The 17,908-nt window shown below is 34.9% G+C and overlaps 1 protein-coding gene and 1 long non-coding RNA gene across 7 annotated transcripts; one reads left to right on the top strand and one right to left on the bottom strand.

The window, feature by feature from the left end:
* Positions 1 to 227: 227 nt before the first annotated feature.
* LOC104883869 (uncharacterized) lies at positions 228 to 8,404 on the bottom strand. 4 transcript variants are annotated; one of them, XR_007275176.2, is made up of 9 exons: positions 7,819 to 8,404; positions 5,954 to 7,197; positions 5,593 to 5,705; positions 4,813 to 4,963; positions 2,728 to 2,762; positions 2,315 to 2,415; positions 2,059 to 2,200; positions 458 to 610; positions 228 to 352 (listed from the first exon to the last, which is right to left on the bottom strand). It is a non-coding gene; the product is annotated as an uncharacterized LOC104883869 (long non-coding RNA). The 4 variants fall into 4 exon arrangements; XR_008967863.1 differs by lacking the exon at positions 7,819 to 8,404 and having other exon boundaries at positions 5,954 to 6,069; positions 6,661 to 6,703; XR_008967861.1 differs by lacking the exon at positions 7,819 to 8,404 and having other exon boundaries at positions 5,954 to 7,488.
* A 194-nt stretch (positions 8,405 to 8,598) lies between these two features.
* On the top strand, positions 8,599 to 15,134 carry LOC104884510 (phosphomannomutase). 3 transcript variants are annotated; one of them, XM_010669174.4, is made up of 12 exons: positions 8,599 to 8,751; positions 8,944 to 9,030; positions 9,447 to 9,491; positions 9,991 to 10,057; positions 10,296 to 10,372; positions 11,476 to 11,511; positions 11,810 to 11,865; positions 11,963 to 12,062; positions 12,161 to 12,256; positions 12,337 to 12,426; positions 14,521 to 14,572; positions 14,812 to 15,134. In XM_010669174.4, exons 2-12 carry the CDS (start codon positions 8,965 to 8,967, stop codon positions 14,871 to 14,873), a joined length of 747 nt encoding a protein of 248 aa, XP_010667476.2. In that variant the 5' UTR covers positions 8,599 to 8,751; positions 8,944 to 8,964; the 3' UTR covers positions 14,874 to 15,134. The 3 variants fall into 3 exon arrangements, with proteins under 3 accessions (XP_010667476.2, XP_057248369.1, XP_010667474.2); XM_010669172.4 differs by having other exon boundaries at positions 8,600 to 8,751; positions 8,925 to 9,030; XM_057392386.1 differs by lacking the exon at positions 12,161 to 12,256.
* Positions 15,135 to 17,908: the final 2,774 nt, after the last annotated feature.

The raw sequence follows: 17,908 nt of genomic DNA, 5'->3' as shown, positions 1-17,908 counted from the left end.
AAGAACTATTTTTCATCCTTTGGAAAACTATAATCCACTCTCAAAACCCAAACAAAAGATGGGAAAACCAAATCAGCCAGAAGATGTTTTCCTCCTCACTAAAGTTCACTCATTTGCAACCTGGAATCGTAAATTTTGAAATATACTACATATGTGACAATCTGATTAACAACAAGGGTAAGCACCAATCTGATAACACACATAAAGACTCCAAAAGGAAAGTAATATAAACATACATGTAAAGCCATCTTTTTAACTTTGTTCATAGCTGAAAAATGTTTCGAACGTGATAAAACGGCAAAGTCCAGTGGTTTATCAGGTGCAATGGTGTCATCCACAATCCATGGGTGACCTGCAGGAGATAGATTTCGAACTCAGCGTACAATTAGGCTAACCATACTCAATGACGTAGACATTTTTGCATCATATTTTTTTCTTTTAATGAATTATGACTCACAGAGAGCTTCATAAGCTGTTATGCGCGTCTTTGGGTCTCTTTGAAGAATTTTACGGATCAAATCCTTTGCAGTATCTGAAATATTTGGCCATGGTTCAGATTCGAAGTCTAGCTTTCCATGGAGAATTTGTATGAAAATTCTTGATTCGATTTCTGCATAGGAGGTAAATGGACAAATTTATTACAAATATTATTAACTTACTTTTCTGGCCATAAAAAAAATTACTTTCTTTGAAAAAACAACTATCATTACAAGGATAAGCATGTATCATGTTAATCGCCTAAATCTCTTAGACTTAGAATCTTCTCTTTCAACAACCTTAAATCTCTATAAATATAAGCAAGAACAACCGACACCAACGTAATCTTTAGTCCTTGTAGCTAAAAGCACATCAATTCGAAACACACTCTTATTCAATATCAAGCAAAATATTGAAAATAATTTCACTCAAAACATAACCAAAAAGTTCAAAAGCTATAGCTTAAACAGAGAAAAAATAGAAAAAAAAATAGAGAAAGACTTCATGCTTAACCCCAAAAAAATCAAACCAGAAAGTTCAAAAGATATAGCTTAAACCGGGAAAAAAATAGAAAAATAAAATTAGAGAAAGACTTCATGCTTTACCCAAAAAAGTTCGAACAAGAGTAAGAAAAAGGGAAGTTAGAGAAAAATATCAAGGAAAGTAAAATTGTATTCTTTCATTACCACGCTTTGAATTTGTACTACTTTGAACACCAAAAGTTTTCTAGCAAAATGACCTACTATTGAAATTGCCAACGAAAATATCTAAGTATAGTAATTTTCATAAGTTCAAGCTAATTAGACAATCTTAACACTTGCATATCATTTCTACTTCTACCATATCATCTCCAGCAGGTAGCAAACCTGCAGGAGGATGAAGAAAACCATAAGCTAGCGTACCTGTGCACTTACAGACTACTATGCTCGACAATTGGTCTTGGGTGAGACCATTGGCATTGAGTCACCCTAAACAATATTACAATTAACCTATTCACCTCTCAATAAGTTCCTCATAAGTAACCCTTAACATACCCTTAGCTGACACTATTTTGACCTGACCAGATAAACTAACTTGAATCCAACCCAAATAATCCCAACTCAACTTGAATTACCTATTTTACGATATATTTCGAGCACAACCCAAAATCAAAACAGAACCATCTGAATTGCAGACTCTAATAAGTTACCCCTGAACAATACAACAAGTCACTTATGGGACCTTCATGATGTAAAAAGTCATTCATCGAAGATCCTCAAGGCGATCTGGTCGTGCCAAAAAGTTGTGGTGAGACCGGCCTTGTATAAGTTAATGCGAATGTTTAATCAAAAATTCAAAGAAAGTCAAACCTCAGCAGACCTCTAGAACATATTTCCTTTCATCACCAGACTTAAAATAACACTGGTAATCGCCTCTCATCTTCATGAAGAACACCTTAGATTCACTCACAATAGAAGTAGGAATAGGATTGGACAGCACAAAAAATAGTGACATTAAACAAAAGTAATATGATATAAAACAATCGACAATAAAATAATGTGATATTGAACAGCACAAAAAAAATTAATATCAAAATACTACCTGACCACCAGGCAATGAGAGGACAGTCAGCTTGCTCTTAGCAGCACAATGGATGGCTTTGGAGCCCAACTTCACCAACTTTCTCTTCCCTCAATAGTCTTGCGCTCCGGCCCTCAAATTCCTCGCCCTAATAATCGATAGCCTGCAATTCCAACCCCAACGCAGACGACTCTTAGGAAAAGGAGAAGCACAAAAGGCAAGATTCACTAATGGTAATAACACAACCTATCATACAGAGAAGGCTTAAATTCCTCACATCTTCATTTTTTGTTCACAACCTGTAATATCAGCAAACCTCGCACTTTTTCCCTGTTTTCTGCATCATGCTGACTTTCCACCACTGGAAAGGAATCCATTCTGTTGCAGTGCAAGCAGGAGAAAATTCAAGCACTAAAATGACCAGATTATGAGACAATTTTCAAGGTTTTTATTGAGAAAGGAATTTGGCAAGTTGGCTTTCTGGAGATGACAAAGTCTAAGGCTACTGAACTACATAAACAGTACATGCAGGACTACAATGATTAGCATTAAGAAATTAAGAATCATAATAATTCAAACATTACTACTTATGAATACATATAAGCTGTACATAAACCCTTCTGTTGCTTCGAATTTAAGTTGTTAAGAGAAAAAATGCAAAATAAGCTAAAATTGAGAGAAAAAATGTACAGAATCAATCCATGATGACATTGAAATCCTTTGCCCTGCACATGATAGCAAGATACAATTAGATTCACTCCAGTGATGAGAAAATTTCAGAATCTCAAGCTACTTCCCCCCAAAAGTAGTTTATTTCATAAATGGTAGCGAAATTTTAAGCACACATCCTGGCAGCAATCGTCTTCATCTTTTTAATTGTGTCAAATGGCATAGAAGCATGGAAAATCTTAGAAGATTTGAGTAATCAGATTGACCTAGTTTTAACTAAGGTAGTCACATCTGGACTCCCTGGTATAGGTCTTCTGTCCAAGATAATGAGTCACAAAAGCTGCCAGATTACTCCTGTCATTTGTGAGCTTTTGTTCCTTGTTGTATTTAGTTTATGTTTTGTATTCGATTTGTGCTTATTTGGTCTTTCTTTGTGCATGTCTTGCCTTGTTTTTAAAAATTATTTAGATTTTAGATGTAAATGTTTACTCATCTTATGGTCTTTAGCTGCAACATTTGATGATTTTGTGTGCAATGATGTCATCTCATGATTCGATGGGTTTAATCTTAAAGTGCTTATCCAAGGGTGTTGTTGACTTTCTGGTAAAGCCTATAAGAAAAAATGAACTTAAGAACCTTTGGCAGCATGTTTGGAAGAGGTGTCACAGTGTAAGTGTCTTTACATTTTCAAGCTTTCCATCAGCTTCATGGTTCGTGTAGGAGTCTTTCAATTTTTCGAACTTTCTAGCACATATGACAAAAACCTGCATGCTAATTCCCGATTAGATAATGGAATAAGCTCTTTCAGCTGGTCTTTTACTTCTTTCTCTTCTCCTCTTATGAAAAACTGGTATGCCACTATATATTCGTTTTTATTTTTAATTTAAATTTTTCTTCATTCTTTTTTTAGTCTAGTGGTAGTGGAATTAAAAGCTGCGTCAGGAATGGAAAATCCGTACGAAAACAAAAGGGATGAAGAGTCGGACAATGGCAATGAAAATGACACTCACAGCAATCAGGAAGATGATAACAGAAGCATTGGTTTACAAGCAAGGATGGAAGTGGGACCCAGGTAGTGCTAACCCCTGTAATATTAAACTTCCTATATTAGGTGTGAGTAATGTGATGCTGTTAAGGCCTTTTGGGTGGTTGCTTCTATTTCACTAAGGATAATAAGAAATTGCTCGCTATTGATAGTTAGGGCACCTCAATATCACCTCCTTTTGTGTGTTTGTTGAACTACCTTTTTAGCTAGACTTGAGTATTTTAGCCTAAAGGATAGAACATGTGCATTTTTGGTTGTGGTTGTTACTGTTATTTAAAGACTATTGCCACCATTTTCTCACATATATTTGACATGGAAGTGTCCTAACCAACCCCAGCCCCCAACCTAAAAAAATGGGAGGGAGAAATTACTGGAGATTACGTAAAAAAGTCAGTCGTTTGGTTCATTGACAAAATCGTATAATAGGATAGTGACAAATTAATGTAGGCATACAAGATGATTGGCTATTCTTCCAAAAGTTTTTTTCTTTGATCACTATAATCTTATTGATCCATAATCCCTTTGAAACATAAGCATACCTAATCTAACAAGACAAACAAAAAAAGCTTTAGATTCAAAATCATCTTATTTACTTAAAACTTGCCAAATTCAGATTCAAAGAAAAGTCTAACTAATTTAAAAACACCTCATATTCTCATCCCAAAAGCTCCAAAAGAAAAGATGAAAATTTCAATTTGAAGATCATCCAAATTAACAATATGAGAATACAAAGATTATTTGCTTAAGATCCTTAACAACCCATTTCATTAAACTAATAACGGTGGAAATTAAGCTACAAAACATATGAAATGAATAAAGTTTCAATATTGATGAAAATTTAAGAAAATAGAAATGAGGATCAACCTCTTGTTGTCTAAAAATTAAGTGGTTGAGCTATATCTAAGGTGATCTTCTCTTATGTAATTAATGTCACAAGCATTAAAGCAAATCAAAACTAAGATTAAGATGAAGCATGAGGTATGCAATAGAGTGAAAATTTGCAACATAAGCATCAAAAACTCAAAAAGAACCCTGTGACGAATCAAAATATTAAATGGTACCTTGTGAGGAAGAGCTTATCAATCACAGCATATACCGACAGACTTCTGACTTCCTTTTATGCTGACTGGAGATATGAGTACTTGCATGGCACTGAATCATATAATGTGAAGAAGAGGTGCGTACTTTGGATAATAACTCTCTGTGTGCATCCTGTGATTACCATCATGTAAGTTAAAAAGACCTTTTCTATATTTCTTTCCACCTTTTATTTTCCAACTAATTGTCTTAGAAAACCAAACATCCCCTAGAAGATTGTATATACTCCCTCCGTTCTCTTTTGTTTTTCTTAGTTTTCCAAATACAGGAACATTTAGCATTATAATTGAACATTTTTCTCCTCCGCAATTATGTTCAAGAGGGATACTTTGTCAACAAGATAATAATCTCCAACCTACCAAACAACAAACTCCAACCTAGCAAACAACAAACTCCAACCTTCCTTTGATACCCTAATTTAAACTTCTAGAGTTGCTCATTTTACTCCTCCAAAATCATTCAACTGCATGTTTTGCCCATTTTCAAACAAGACAAAGATCAACCAATCCAATAATCAGAAACATCAGAAATCCCAAAAAAAAACCCACTAAGACTAAGTATAGCCCAGAAGAAAAAGTTTGCAACATTAGCATAAAAAAACTTAAAAAGAACCTAATCAGCAGCATAAGTCACAGATTTGAGCTGAACCCATTTGAACAAGTGAAAATTTTATCACCAATAACCGAAAAATATACCAAAATCCAAAAACTGAAGCATAACAAGGTAATCATTAAATTCCTCACCTATCTCTGATGTTGTTGTTGTCGTTGTCATTGCTTCTGTTGTTGATGCTGCTATCATCCTCACCCGTCTCTCAAATGAATCAAATCTTACATGCCGAAGGTCGAATAAAAACCTGTAAAATTTTAACCCTAAATTCATTAGAATTTGAACCTGATGTTCAAGCTTTAAACAAAAATTGCTAAAATGAAAAGAAGAGAAGGAAAGAGAAAAAAAAAAAAGGAGAGAGAAAAAGAGGAGATAGACATGGAAAAAGGGGGAAGGGGCAAAATCCTGGTAAACCAAAATGAATGGGTTGGAGGAAAACCAAGATGAAAGAATGTGTGAAGTAAAAAGAAGATAAAATCATTGAAAGAAGGAAACCTCGGACAAATCTTTAGGGCAAATAATCGACAGAGGTTCTTCTCTCTCAAGCCAAAATGACGATGACATTGAACAGAGAAACTCAAAACGACATCTTCAGGGCGAATCTCAGGACACTTCATATGTACTCCAATTAAAATGTCAAAAATCAAAGGAAAAAAAAAACAGAACACTCAAACACATAATAAGTCACTGTCTTATCACTCTCTAATTCAACTAATTACATTAATCAATCAAAAACCCAATTCCATTGTTATTGATGTGTAGATTATTCGATGACTTGCAGCAACCTTTATAGCCAAAAAAAAATATATCAGAAATCTGAATAATACTTCAATTTCTCATATTTTTTATTTTGATTTCAAAGCTGATTGAATAAGATCATACCTAATTAATCAGTAGTGATATAAAAAAGGCTAGATCTATGATAATTGAGATTACTCCTTTGAAGATAATACTTCTGAGCGTGGCTAGCAACTTGAGTTGGCGTTGGTGTTTTTATGAAGTTTACAGAAAGGGGCTGGTCGAAACGGAAGAGGAGAGGAGAAAGAAAATGAAAGGGATCATCTAACAAACACAGCGAATTCCAACAATCTAATTCTAATATCCAATAACTCTATAAAGCTAAGTTAGGGTACATAACAATGCATTGACATGGCAAAGCAACATATAAATCAAAATTAAGTGCTCTCAAATGAAACACTAACCAATGTATATCCATTAACATAATAAATTAGCAAAAGCATTGCTCGATTACTGCCACAAAATCACAAGCATTAGAAAAACACAGTAAAACAAAAGCGCACAACATTGTACTTAGGGCTGTCAAACAGATCAGGTCGGGTCAGGTTCGTGTTCGGGTCAGCTGATTTCGGGTCAGCCACCCCCCAACCCGAACCTGACCCATTTAAGATTTCAGGTTGAAAAACCCAACCTGAACCTGATACTTTCGGGTTCGGGTCAACCCGAATATGACCTTATTTGACCTGAAACTTTTATTTTGGGTGTAAATCAGGTTGTTATATTCAGAGATGGGTCAACCTGATTTTGTTTATTTAACCTGACTTTTCAAACAAGTGCATCTTAAAATTCTAAAGCAAAACAACAAATTAATCCCAAACAAAATTGTCTAAAAGAATACAAATAATCCCAAACAATTTAATCCCAAACAACTGCTTCATCATTTCGAAAAAGTCTTGTTTCAGTTGCATCAATCTCTTGGTTTACTTCCAAGTCATCTGGATCTACAAGCACAAAACAAAAAAAAAATACAGTATTAATATTTCAAGTAATATTGATTAAGAAATCAGAATTGAAGAGTACTCAAATCACATGCATGATGAATCAAGGACTCAAATCACATAAAAAATCAGGCACAATAAACCAGAAAATCTTATAACTATATAAACACAAAAAAAAACTATACCCAAAAACAAATGAAACAGGCATAATAAAATAAATGAGAAAATAAGAAAATAAAGGACAAAATAAGAAAATAAATGTCTAACATAGAAAAATAGAAAAGAAAAAACGGAAAAAAAATGAAATAAAATTGCAGAAAAAAAAATAAAATAGCAGAACAAAACGAAATAAAATACCAGAACAAAAAGAAATAAAATAGCATGACAGGAAAAAAAAAATAGCAGAAAAACAGAAGAAAAATAGCAGGAAAAAAACCGAAAGAAAATAAAGGACAAAATAAGAAAATAAAATTGAGAAAAGAAGAATACCTGATGTTGAAGAAGAGCAGCAAAAATTTCTGATTTATGAAGGAGAATGAAGAAAATAGAAAAATAAGAACAAAATTCGAGCACATAAATAAAGAAAAACTAAAAAAATTGAACAAAATTAGAGCAAAGAAATACCTGATGTGAGTGATTCGAGCAGCAACGAACGAAGAAGACGGAGCAGCGAGGGGCGAAGAAGACGGAGCAGCGAGCAGCGAAGCGCCGGCGCCGGCAACGAAGAAGAAGAGGAGTGACTGAAAGTGAGAGAGAGAAAAAGAGAGAGAGAGAGAGAGAGAGATAAAGAGAGAGAGTGTGTGAGGCGTTATAATTTTAGAAATTTTAGGGTTAGAGTGAAAGATTGTGAGGAGAGGAGTCATTGAAAGTTTAGCCTCATTTTGTTTTTTGGGCCCAAAGTTTTTGGCTGGAAAAATATCAACCGTTCAAAACAATTTTTTGTTTTTTAGTTCAATTATTCGGGTCAGGTTATAACGGGTTGACCCGACCTGATTTTGACCCATTTACAAATCAGGTCATGTGGGTCATTTTCAGGTCAGAAAATTCAACCTGAACCTGACCCATTTAACTTTCAGGTCGGGTTCAGGTCGACCCATTTAACTAATCGGGTTGAAAATCTCAACCCAAACCCGCTAATTTCAGGTCGGGTTCGGGTCGGGTTGTCAGGTTGGGTCGACTTTTGCCAGGCCTAATTGTACTCACTCCGTCACTCGTCACTCAAGCGAGTAAAATCAAATGAATGTTGCTGAAAAACAGTGAAAACCAAGTAAGAAATAGTTGCCTGTTCTTTAGATCCAGTGCCATAGACAGTAATTCTATTAAGTTGGGAGGGCAAGACAGTAATTATACTGTTACTAAGCTACAGTAACCGAACTCCTCACTTTTTAATAGGTCACTGTTTCCCACTGTTCCTTAATTTGAAAGATAACATCTTGCCTTTTACATCATCTCTCTTCTTACTTCACCTCACTAGATCTCCACTACTCTCGTCCCCTGTCCCACGCTCGCTTTCCTCTGCTTCACGGTATTTCGAGTATTCCTTCTGTAATCTACTAGGTAAATCTCAAACTTGCAATTAATTTCTACATTTAATTATGTAATTTGCATACTCTATGTAATTTTAGATCAGGATTTGTATTACGTTTTTTTAGATCTTTCATGTTCGATTATGATATTGATTTGTTTCTTGTGTGTAGAAGATTTTATGTGGTAATTTAACTATTAAGTAGCTTTTGCAAATTATGATAGGTGAAATTTGATTGCTTGGAAATGGCTGCTAAACCAGCTATAATTGCATTGTTTGATGTTGATGGCACACTTACGGCTCCCAGGAAGGTGGTTTTCTTTTCCCTTTTGTTATTAAATTTCCAAACGATGTATTTGTTGTTACAGATTGCTAGTATGCAGATTTCTCTTTGATCCATTTTTTAGATAGTTTCACTTTGACTTTTACATTATTTATATACCTTAATTTTACCACATGTTTAGTAATATATAAAACAAATGTTATCGAATTTGTCTTAATGTTTATATTTCAACATATTAAGTTTTTATATTTTATTTATATATATGATTAAAATTGTGTGTTTGCAAACGTGAAAGTTAAAGTGGCACAACTAAAAAGAAGCGGAAGATTTTTTATTGAGTACACTACATCTCAAAAATAGCTTCTGAAATTATAATGTTGGACTTGCCATGTATGTTAACCTTGTTTGATGAGAATTTTGTCTAATATCACATTTGATTGGCAGGAGGTAACACCTCAAATGTTGAAATTCATGAAAGAATTGCGCAAGGTATGCTCTTGATCGTTTGTTTTTTCCAATAGTTGCTTGCATTTAAAGTGTACAGTATGTCTTGAGAATGTCTTTGTATGACTTGTGATGCAGATCAAAGTCATTCCTTGTTTGAGGAATGTATAAAATGAAAATTATTGCGTGGCTTACAAGCTTATTGAACTAGTAGGGGCTTGCAAAGCTCAATTCGTGATGGCCTCTAGTCAAGCTTTAAGCTATTTCTGGCAACTTTCACTGAAATTTTGTCCGAAAATCAAGAACCATTTTAAAGTAATTCTACATATGAAGCTGTGTTTTGATAAGAAGTGACGTATCCCCTTAATTCATTACCGATTCTAATGAATTAAGTGATGAAGAAACATACCCTTTCTCCCTCTCCCTTAAAAACATAAGTGATAAAGAAAAGAAAGCTCTTGTAGGTTGTTGTAATTATATTAAGCAGTAGATAAATGAAGGAACCTGAGAAATTTCATTTGTTGTAATAGATTTCTTATTACAGGTTGTTCCTATTGGTGTTGTTGGAGGATCTGACCTAATTAAGATATCAGAGCAACTTGGAAAGACAGGTTAGCTTCTTTAGGCCCTCTTTCTCATATTCTGTCTATAATGGCTGCTCTGCAAATAAATAGTATATTGTTGAATACTTGAATGTATATGTTGATTGGTATTAATTCTCCTTATATATAACCTTTTAACATTGAAAATATATGGCAAATTTTGGGTTATTCTCACGAATTGTTGCTGGAAACTATTATGTTGCCTTATTTCTTGTACGACTTCAATATCTTTGTTTTGATTGTGTAGTTATTGGTGACTATGATTATGTTTTCGCGGAGAATGGACTTGTTGCTTATAAAGACGGTGCAGAGATTGGCATCATGGTAACATTTATAACTCATGTGTAATTGTATCCATTTGTTAAAATATGGCATTGGCAAAGTTTATCTTTATGATGTACCTCATTTTTGCTTGCATAAGAGTGTCTTAAGAAATGCATAGTTGGAAGGAGCATACTTTTTCTTTTAGTGCTATTTTCGTCACAAGTCATATATGCCGGAATCTGGAGCTTTTGGACCTAGCTAGTTTGTTCACAGTACTATGCTAACTAATAACTTGCTTTATTAGTTTGTATATCAATTGAATACTGAACTACATATAAAACTCTAATTTTATTGTACTTACTTTGTTGATTAGATTAACTTCTAGATTGGCAGAGCTAAAAATCTCTGATGAAATAACTATGGTGTGAATCCTTTATGTTGCGGACCTTACAACCACAATTGATCATGTAAATCAAACAGTAGAGATTGTGCCTCATGCAGACTAAAATAGCTACTTGAGGTAGCAGTTTAGTTTGTATCATGCATCGATCTTGACCTTTGATTTACATGGTCCAACAATTGCTTTTGTAGTTCATACTTCATACCATAAGGTGTGTTCTCACAAGTCACAAGAACCTAAAACTATTCGATTCACTTAACGAGTTTCTTTAGTCACACTTGCCAATACGATATTTGTATCATCCATATATTGTCCATAAGCAAAACTTATAAAGTACTTCATAAATTATAAAAATTAACATTGTGAAGAATCTAATAACATTATGCATGAATATGTTTTTCTTGAGTATAAATCACAAAAAGATAGTCATAATAGAGTGTGAATAGTGCCAAAGTCAAAAGTGTCAACTAAAAAGAGATGGAGGAGGTATATTTTTTTTAATGATATGTATATCATATAATATGTCTATATGTAGGTTCCTTTCAAATATATAAAAAGAGTAGTGTTTGCCATTCAAGAGATTTCAGATGTCAATATCAGGGTGCAAACATGTAGTTATATTATTATATATAGTTAGTTAGATAACATGTTTTTGTAGAGATGAAAAGGTTTTCATTGATAAGGCTTCTTTTTAGAGTGGTTATTATGTTAAAAATAGCAGAATTACATAGTTCGTATGTTTAATGAGTGTATGATATTGCAGAGCTTGAAGAATCATCTTGGAGAAGAAAAGCTTAAGGTAAGAGGTTTACTAACTTTAAAAGAATTTAGTCGTTTAGATTGAATGCATTCTCTACTTGAGCGAGATCATATAGGGTTTCAAGCTTGGGCGTATTCATATTGTGAATGCTTGCTGTGGAGGTTAACTAAAAGAAGGCTATCATTGATTGCCTTAAATTTTGAAAATAGTCACGAGGATGCCTCATGTAGTCATGTATAGCAGTAGGACTCTTTGCAATTTTGGTTAAGCTTTAATATCATGGTGTTTGCATTATTTGCTTAAGTAGTTTGATTGGTTTTGCGATTTGTTGTTTTAGGAGTTCATCAATTTTACACTTAAGTACATCGCAGACCTGGATATTCCTATCAAAAGGTATGCATGGATGTGGATGAATCGTTATTGGTATCTCTTCATCTTTTTGTAAGAGCTCAATTACTATGTGCTGCTTTCACCCAACAAATTTGTGCAGGGGAACATTCATTGAGTTTCGAAATGGTATGCTTAATGTTTCACCTATTGGGAGAAATTGTAGCCAAGAAGAAAGAGATGAGTTTGAAAAGTATGATAAGGTATATACTTTCTTTTCCTATACATTTAATTTCACATATTAATAAGATCACTAAACTTCAATAGTATATTTTTAAAAATCTACTCACTTCTTATATAGGTCCACAAGGTACGTGCAACTATGGTGTCTTTGTTGCGAGAGAAATTTGGTCACTTTAACCTGACATTTTCGGTAGGAGGACAAATAAGCTTTGATGTAAGTAACTGCGAGACCTTGTAAAAGTTGTAAAGGCTACTTGTGAATACAAAGTCTCATTTTGTTCTTGCAACTTATAGGTTTTTCCTCGTGGTTGGGATAAGACCTATTGTTTACGATACCTTGAGGCGTTCAATGAGATTCACTTTTTTGGTGACAAAACTTTTGAGGTGACATGCATTCTTCATCTCATAGCAGTTTTCTGGTCTTAAATGCCTTTACTCTATTTCTTTATCAAATTGTGTTGTATATCAATCTACTCTTGAAGTCTTGATACACCTTTTGTTTTTTATCACTTGCTTCACGCAATAATGTTAGAATTTTTGGTATGTCATATGATTACTTTTGTGTAGTTTTTATTTACTTTCAAGTTTTAGGTTATCTGCTTATTACATTTTGGAGCAATGGTAATGAAAATCTTCCCTCCTTTCTTCATCTCACCTTGGTGAGGAGCCTCTTTAGAGCCATAGGATGTTGATGTTGATATAGTCTGTCACATGCCGCCCCTTTGTTGACCAAGGAGTCACGCTTCATTCACCTAGGTTTACCCCAAAGATGGTTATGCAACACTTAAAGCCTCTGTGCTTATGTAAGTATACTTTTTATCTTTGCTACACGCTTTTGCCCAAGGAAGACGCTAGCGGTCTAGTTTACTCATTACAATGCTTGAATTGTCCCTTGGTTTCTACACTTAATCTCACCCTAGTGTTAAGACATGGAAGAATTGAAGATGATGGGACTTAAGTGTTGCTTGAAGAGTGAAGAGTCGAAGGAATGTGTGGAATGCTTTGATATGGATTTGGTCTCCTATGTACCAATGATCTCCACAGACAAGCTTATTGTAGAGGAGTTACCCTTTTTTAAGGTGTAAGGGGAAAATAAGCGAAGCGGCCTCGTTTATGCCCTCACATTTGCTTTTCACCAAATAATATATATATGTCCTAACTGTAGATAACTCTAGAACAAATTAAACCTAAAGTCTCTAAATAATTTCCTTGATATTCTACACAAATATCATTCATTATCCTCCTTTTGACATTATACTAATATCCTCAACAAGCCATTCTACTAAATTCCGAGAAGGCTCTTCCAGAATTTTCAATAGTCCCTTTTATGTTTTATTAGGCCACTTTCTCAAGTATCTCCTTGAAAGCTTCATACTTCAATAACATGATACTATGTGTGAATTCTCTGTAGGCATCAACCCCTAAATACAGGACTGTTCCACTATCCACTTCTCTCAATAAACCCAGTATTGAAAATTCTTATATGTGGTATTTGTTTTGGAGCCCTAAAATTCTTCAATAATCTTTTCTTTTGGGGAGGGGGTGCTTGGCAAGCGGCAAGTATTCGGTGTAACACCAAGCCGTTGTCTAGGAGTTAACCCATGAATAAGGAAGAACGTCCTGACTAGTTCGTTGAGATCTAAATTTTAGCCCTTCATCATACCTTTCTTTGGGCTACTGAATCAGCTGCTTTATTTTTTGTCCCAAAAATTGTAAATGGTTTTCCTCTATTAATGTATCATAAACTAAATCATATAAGATCTACTTCTTGGACTAGAGTGCCTTACTAAAAATACTGAGGTTGATTTCTGAACTTTCAGAAGCTGATAAGCATAGCCTGTTTTTGGATTATTGATTTGGTACGATTTTCGTAATGTATGTGACGTCAAAATATTTTAATGCAGAATTGTGTTAGTTCTAATGGTGTTTAACGCTATGTTTTTGTTATTGGAGTTAAGTGACTTTAGTGTTCATGATTTGATATCAACTTCCAAGAGTTTAGACAGTCTATGGGACATATGCAGCTGATAACACTGTTGTGTTTAAATGTGATAGTGGTTGTTTCAGCAGTCCATGAATATTTAATCTGATAATATTCCCTCCATCTCATAATATAGTTTTAGTTTCTCATTTTTCATGGTGTTAAGGAATATGGAACATATCATGATTTGTCTTTAATGGTGGTGTACTAGTAGTGTAAAATAATTGGTTTTCCTTTATTTTTGAACCAAAAAAAGCATTAATGACGGCTTTTGGTGAAATTTGCTGATTATATCAACCAATAAAATTAACTTAAATAAACAATAGGATTACAAGTAATTAAAGTAGAAAGATTGGTAAGTTAAATTAGAAAGATTTGAAGTAGGAACTTTTTTGCAATGGAGGACGTACTACCTTTATATCTTACTTTTTGCGGTGTCTGTGACTCTGTCTCCATTTTTTTTCCCTATAACTAGGTTTCGGGCTTCCTTTTTGCAGGGTGGAAATGATTATGAAATTTTTGCATCAGAGAAGACCATAGGTCATACAGGTGAGCTATCCTTTAGATTTGCTGACTGTCATGTCGGTCCATCTCTTCATATTCTGTTACTACTCGCGTATTCTTCTTCTGCAAACAACCATTCATCACCTGTCCATGAAACACCTTGTCAATTACAAATGTGCTTAGCTCCTTTTTGGCAATAAAATGACCATGTTTCTCTTTTTCAGTGACATTCTTGCATTCGTTTCTCATGTTTGAGTTTAACTATTTCTTTTTACATTTCTCAGTTACCAGTCCCGAGGATACGATGAAACAGTGCACAGAGATTTTTCTTAACAAGGCAAATTGAGATCTGCTTTCCAGTTGCACATTGTTTGACACTGGTCCTTTAAGGCAAATTGTACACCAAATTTATACTGAATGTGAAATTAAACAAGGGAAGTATTCCTCCTAAAAGAACTCTGTTATTTGTATACCTAAACTTGGTTATTTATGGAGGAGGGAAAATTTTTCTAGTGAGTGACGTTACAGGGTTATGCAATCATTGACGTTGATTACATTGTAATTTTAAGTTGCTAAAGGAATAAAGGAGAACACATTTTTTCTACTACCAGTACTGTTTCTATTTCAATAGCATTTCAAGAATTCAGATTTGTTGCAATGGTTATGGAATTTGTTGTGACCTAGTGGGTTATTTGGCTTTATGGTTACTAGTTAGGGAATGGAACGAACGTTATTGGTGACGAGTAACTATGTTTTGAGGTTGAAGAGTCAATCTTTAGATATGTTAATGTTTATAAGAAAGAAAAAGTTCATCTTGCTAACAAGACTAAATTTTGTGATAGAAATGAACATAGTTGACGAAAGAAGTTGAATTGAGATTAGATAAGCGAAGTAAACACTTGGATGTTTTTGTTAATAAAATTTGTGCATTAAGATAAATTTTCAAACTGAAAATATATATCATGCATGGTAAAATGGACTAAGTCATCTGCACACAGAAGGGTAGTTTTATATATGATATAATTGTATCTTATATCTATGATGTGAAATATTACTATATGAGCATGTCCAACCATGAGGATTTACCATCCTCGTGACACTCTCTCTCCTCTATGAGAGTTTTCCATTGATGGAGGAGAGGTGGTAATGAAGACGGAGAAGAGAAGGAAGAGGATCCTCTATTTTATAATGATTGTAATGATTGGTTTTGCTTAGTCATTAAGTCAAAAGTTGGGCCATGTGAGATTTTTTCCTTCTTATTAATTGAAAATACCTATTAGTTGTGGGTTCATATAGAGAATAATTTGGCTTTCATTTGTTGTGGTGTATGTGATTGGAAAGAGAGTAATGTGAATCCTGAGCAATGATAAAACACTAACTATCTATCAGGTACCCTTTTGCAAAAAAAAAAAAACAAAAATGATCAATGATTCAAACAAAAAGGTAAAAAAAGTACACTAATTGAATTAATAAAAATATCCCATCCAGTATTACTTAGCCGAATTTAATTTAATATAAGATAGGAAAAAACAAGAGTCACTTTATGAGCTCTTGTTTCTAGGTTGAAGACACCTGTTATTTATAAACCAACTCCTATTTATGTGTTCAAGACACTTGGTATTTATAAATCAACCCATATTTATGTGTGTTAAGCTTATTTTTTGTCATAAAGTACAACGGTAATCTGAAAAAAGTAAAATTTGCATTGATTAGTGTGCTTCACCGGCTTTTTTTCCCCCCGAAAAGTGCAATTGGTCATTATAAGACTCGTTGTTGGGCTTTCTAGCGATGGGAGATTAGTCACCGGAAGACTTGCTGGCTAGCTCGTGCAATCAACGAAAAAAGCCTTCTCCATACTCTATCTTCTAAGTGAATTGGCATTACCATACTTGTATCCAAGTAAGCAAATAGGAATTACCATACTTATTCTTCTAAGTGAATTGGCATTACCTTAGTAAGCTAGCTTTCTAAGCTAAGCAAGCCTGGTTCTCCGGGCACTACGGTAGGACACAAAGAAGGAGAGTCCACTGTTGAGTCAACAATCATCGAGAAGGGCACCACCAAGCGAGATCGAGACCAGCACCTTGTATAGGGTGAACAGATTCAAGGGAGAGTTGAAACCGCTTACCCTCCCTTTATTGAACGTCATAGCCGATATGATGATAGGAAATTCTACTCAAATCCCTGAGATAGGTGGATATTCCTCATGCTTAACACATTACATTTCTAAGTGGAATTCTTCTTTCTATTTTCCATTCAGATAGAATAGGAATTCTGTTAGTTGGTATAGTTGGTTAGGGATTCACCTTGTAATCTCAACTCACAAAATTGAATCCTCTCAACTGCGACACTTGAGATTAAGTAGTCTACTTACCTTTATTCATACTCTCAACTCTGAAGTGCCTAACCCACAAATACTAGGGCTTCCTTAAACGAATTCATAAATGAACTCATTTGCTAAACGTCGCTCTAGAATTTCATACTAACGCCCTGTATAAATACATAGATTTGTATTTGTGTATTCTTATAATCCCACTCTCCCACTCTCCCACTCTCCCACTCCCACTCTCCACTCTCATACTCCGGCGAGAAGGTTAATTCCGGCGAGTATCTCCGGCAACACCTCTTCGAATTCCGGGTATGTATCTAGGTTTTTTCTGAATTTTTTTTTTAAAAAATAAGGGGGCGCCCACCAAGGACGCCCCACCACCGGTGGAGGCGTCCTTGGTAGGCGCTCCACCACATGGTGAGGCGTCTGCCAAGGACGCCTCCACCGGTGGTGGGGGCGTCCTTGGTGGGCGCCCTCTTATTTTTTTGAATTTTTTTTTAAAAAAGAAGGGGAGGCGTCCACCAAGGACGCCCCACCACCGGTGGCGGCGTCCTTGGCAGGCGCCTCACCATGTGGTGGAGCGCCTGCCAAGGACGCCTCCACCGATGGTGGGGCGTCCTTGGTGGACGCCTCTTTTTTTTTTTTAAAAAAAATTCAGAAAAAGGGAGAAAAAACAGAGAGAAGGATTAAAAATGATTCCTTCACCTTCGCCTGAGATTCCGTTGCCTGAGGCTCCAATACCTGAGATTTCCGGTGGTAGAACGCAACAAAGCCGTTGCTAAAGGTATAAAATTTTCTTTCATTGCACCTATGTGAAAAGGGGGAAAGATGATTGCTTGTTTCATGGAGAATGAAATTGAGATTGAATCTGCTAAGTGGGCTTCCTATGGAAGGTTAGTCACCCCCTGAGATTTTCTATGTAAATCTGTTGAAGTTTTTCTACGTAGGTTCGAATCCTGCCTCTCCCACTTGTTTGTTGTAGACTTCAGAGAAGAGAAAGAAGGCATTCGTCAGCTAGAAGAAGGTGGTGTCTGTCGGGTGGTGGTGGTGGT

This window comes from Beta vulgaris, chromosome 1 (assembly GCF_026745355.1).
Source record: "Beta vulgaris subsp. vulgaris cultivar EL10 chromosome 1, EL10.2, whole genome shotgun sequence".
Classification (NCBI taxonomy): domain Eukaryota; kingdom Viridiplantae; phylum Streptophyta; class Magnoliopsida; order Caryophyllales; family Amaranthaceae; genus Beta; species Beta vulgaris.
This window is presented reverse-complemented; position numbering and strand designations above follow the sequence as displayed.

Bases quoted from the DNA above. Each gene is read 5' to 3' on its own strand.
- LOC104884510 (XM_010669174.4), top strand. From the start codon at position 8,965: ATGGCTGCTAAACCAGCTATAATTGCATTGTTTGATGTTGATGGCACA. The intron at 10,058-10,295 runs GTTAGCTTCTTT...TTGATTGTGTAG, and splicing joins AGAGCAACTTGGAAAGACAG to TTATTGGTGACTATGATTAT. The intron at 10,373-11,475 runs GTAACATTTATA...ATGATATTGCAG, and splicing joins GTGCAGAGATTGGCATCATG to AGCTTGAAGAATCATCTTGG.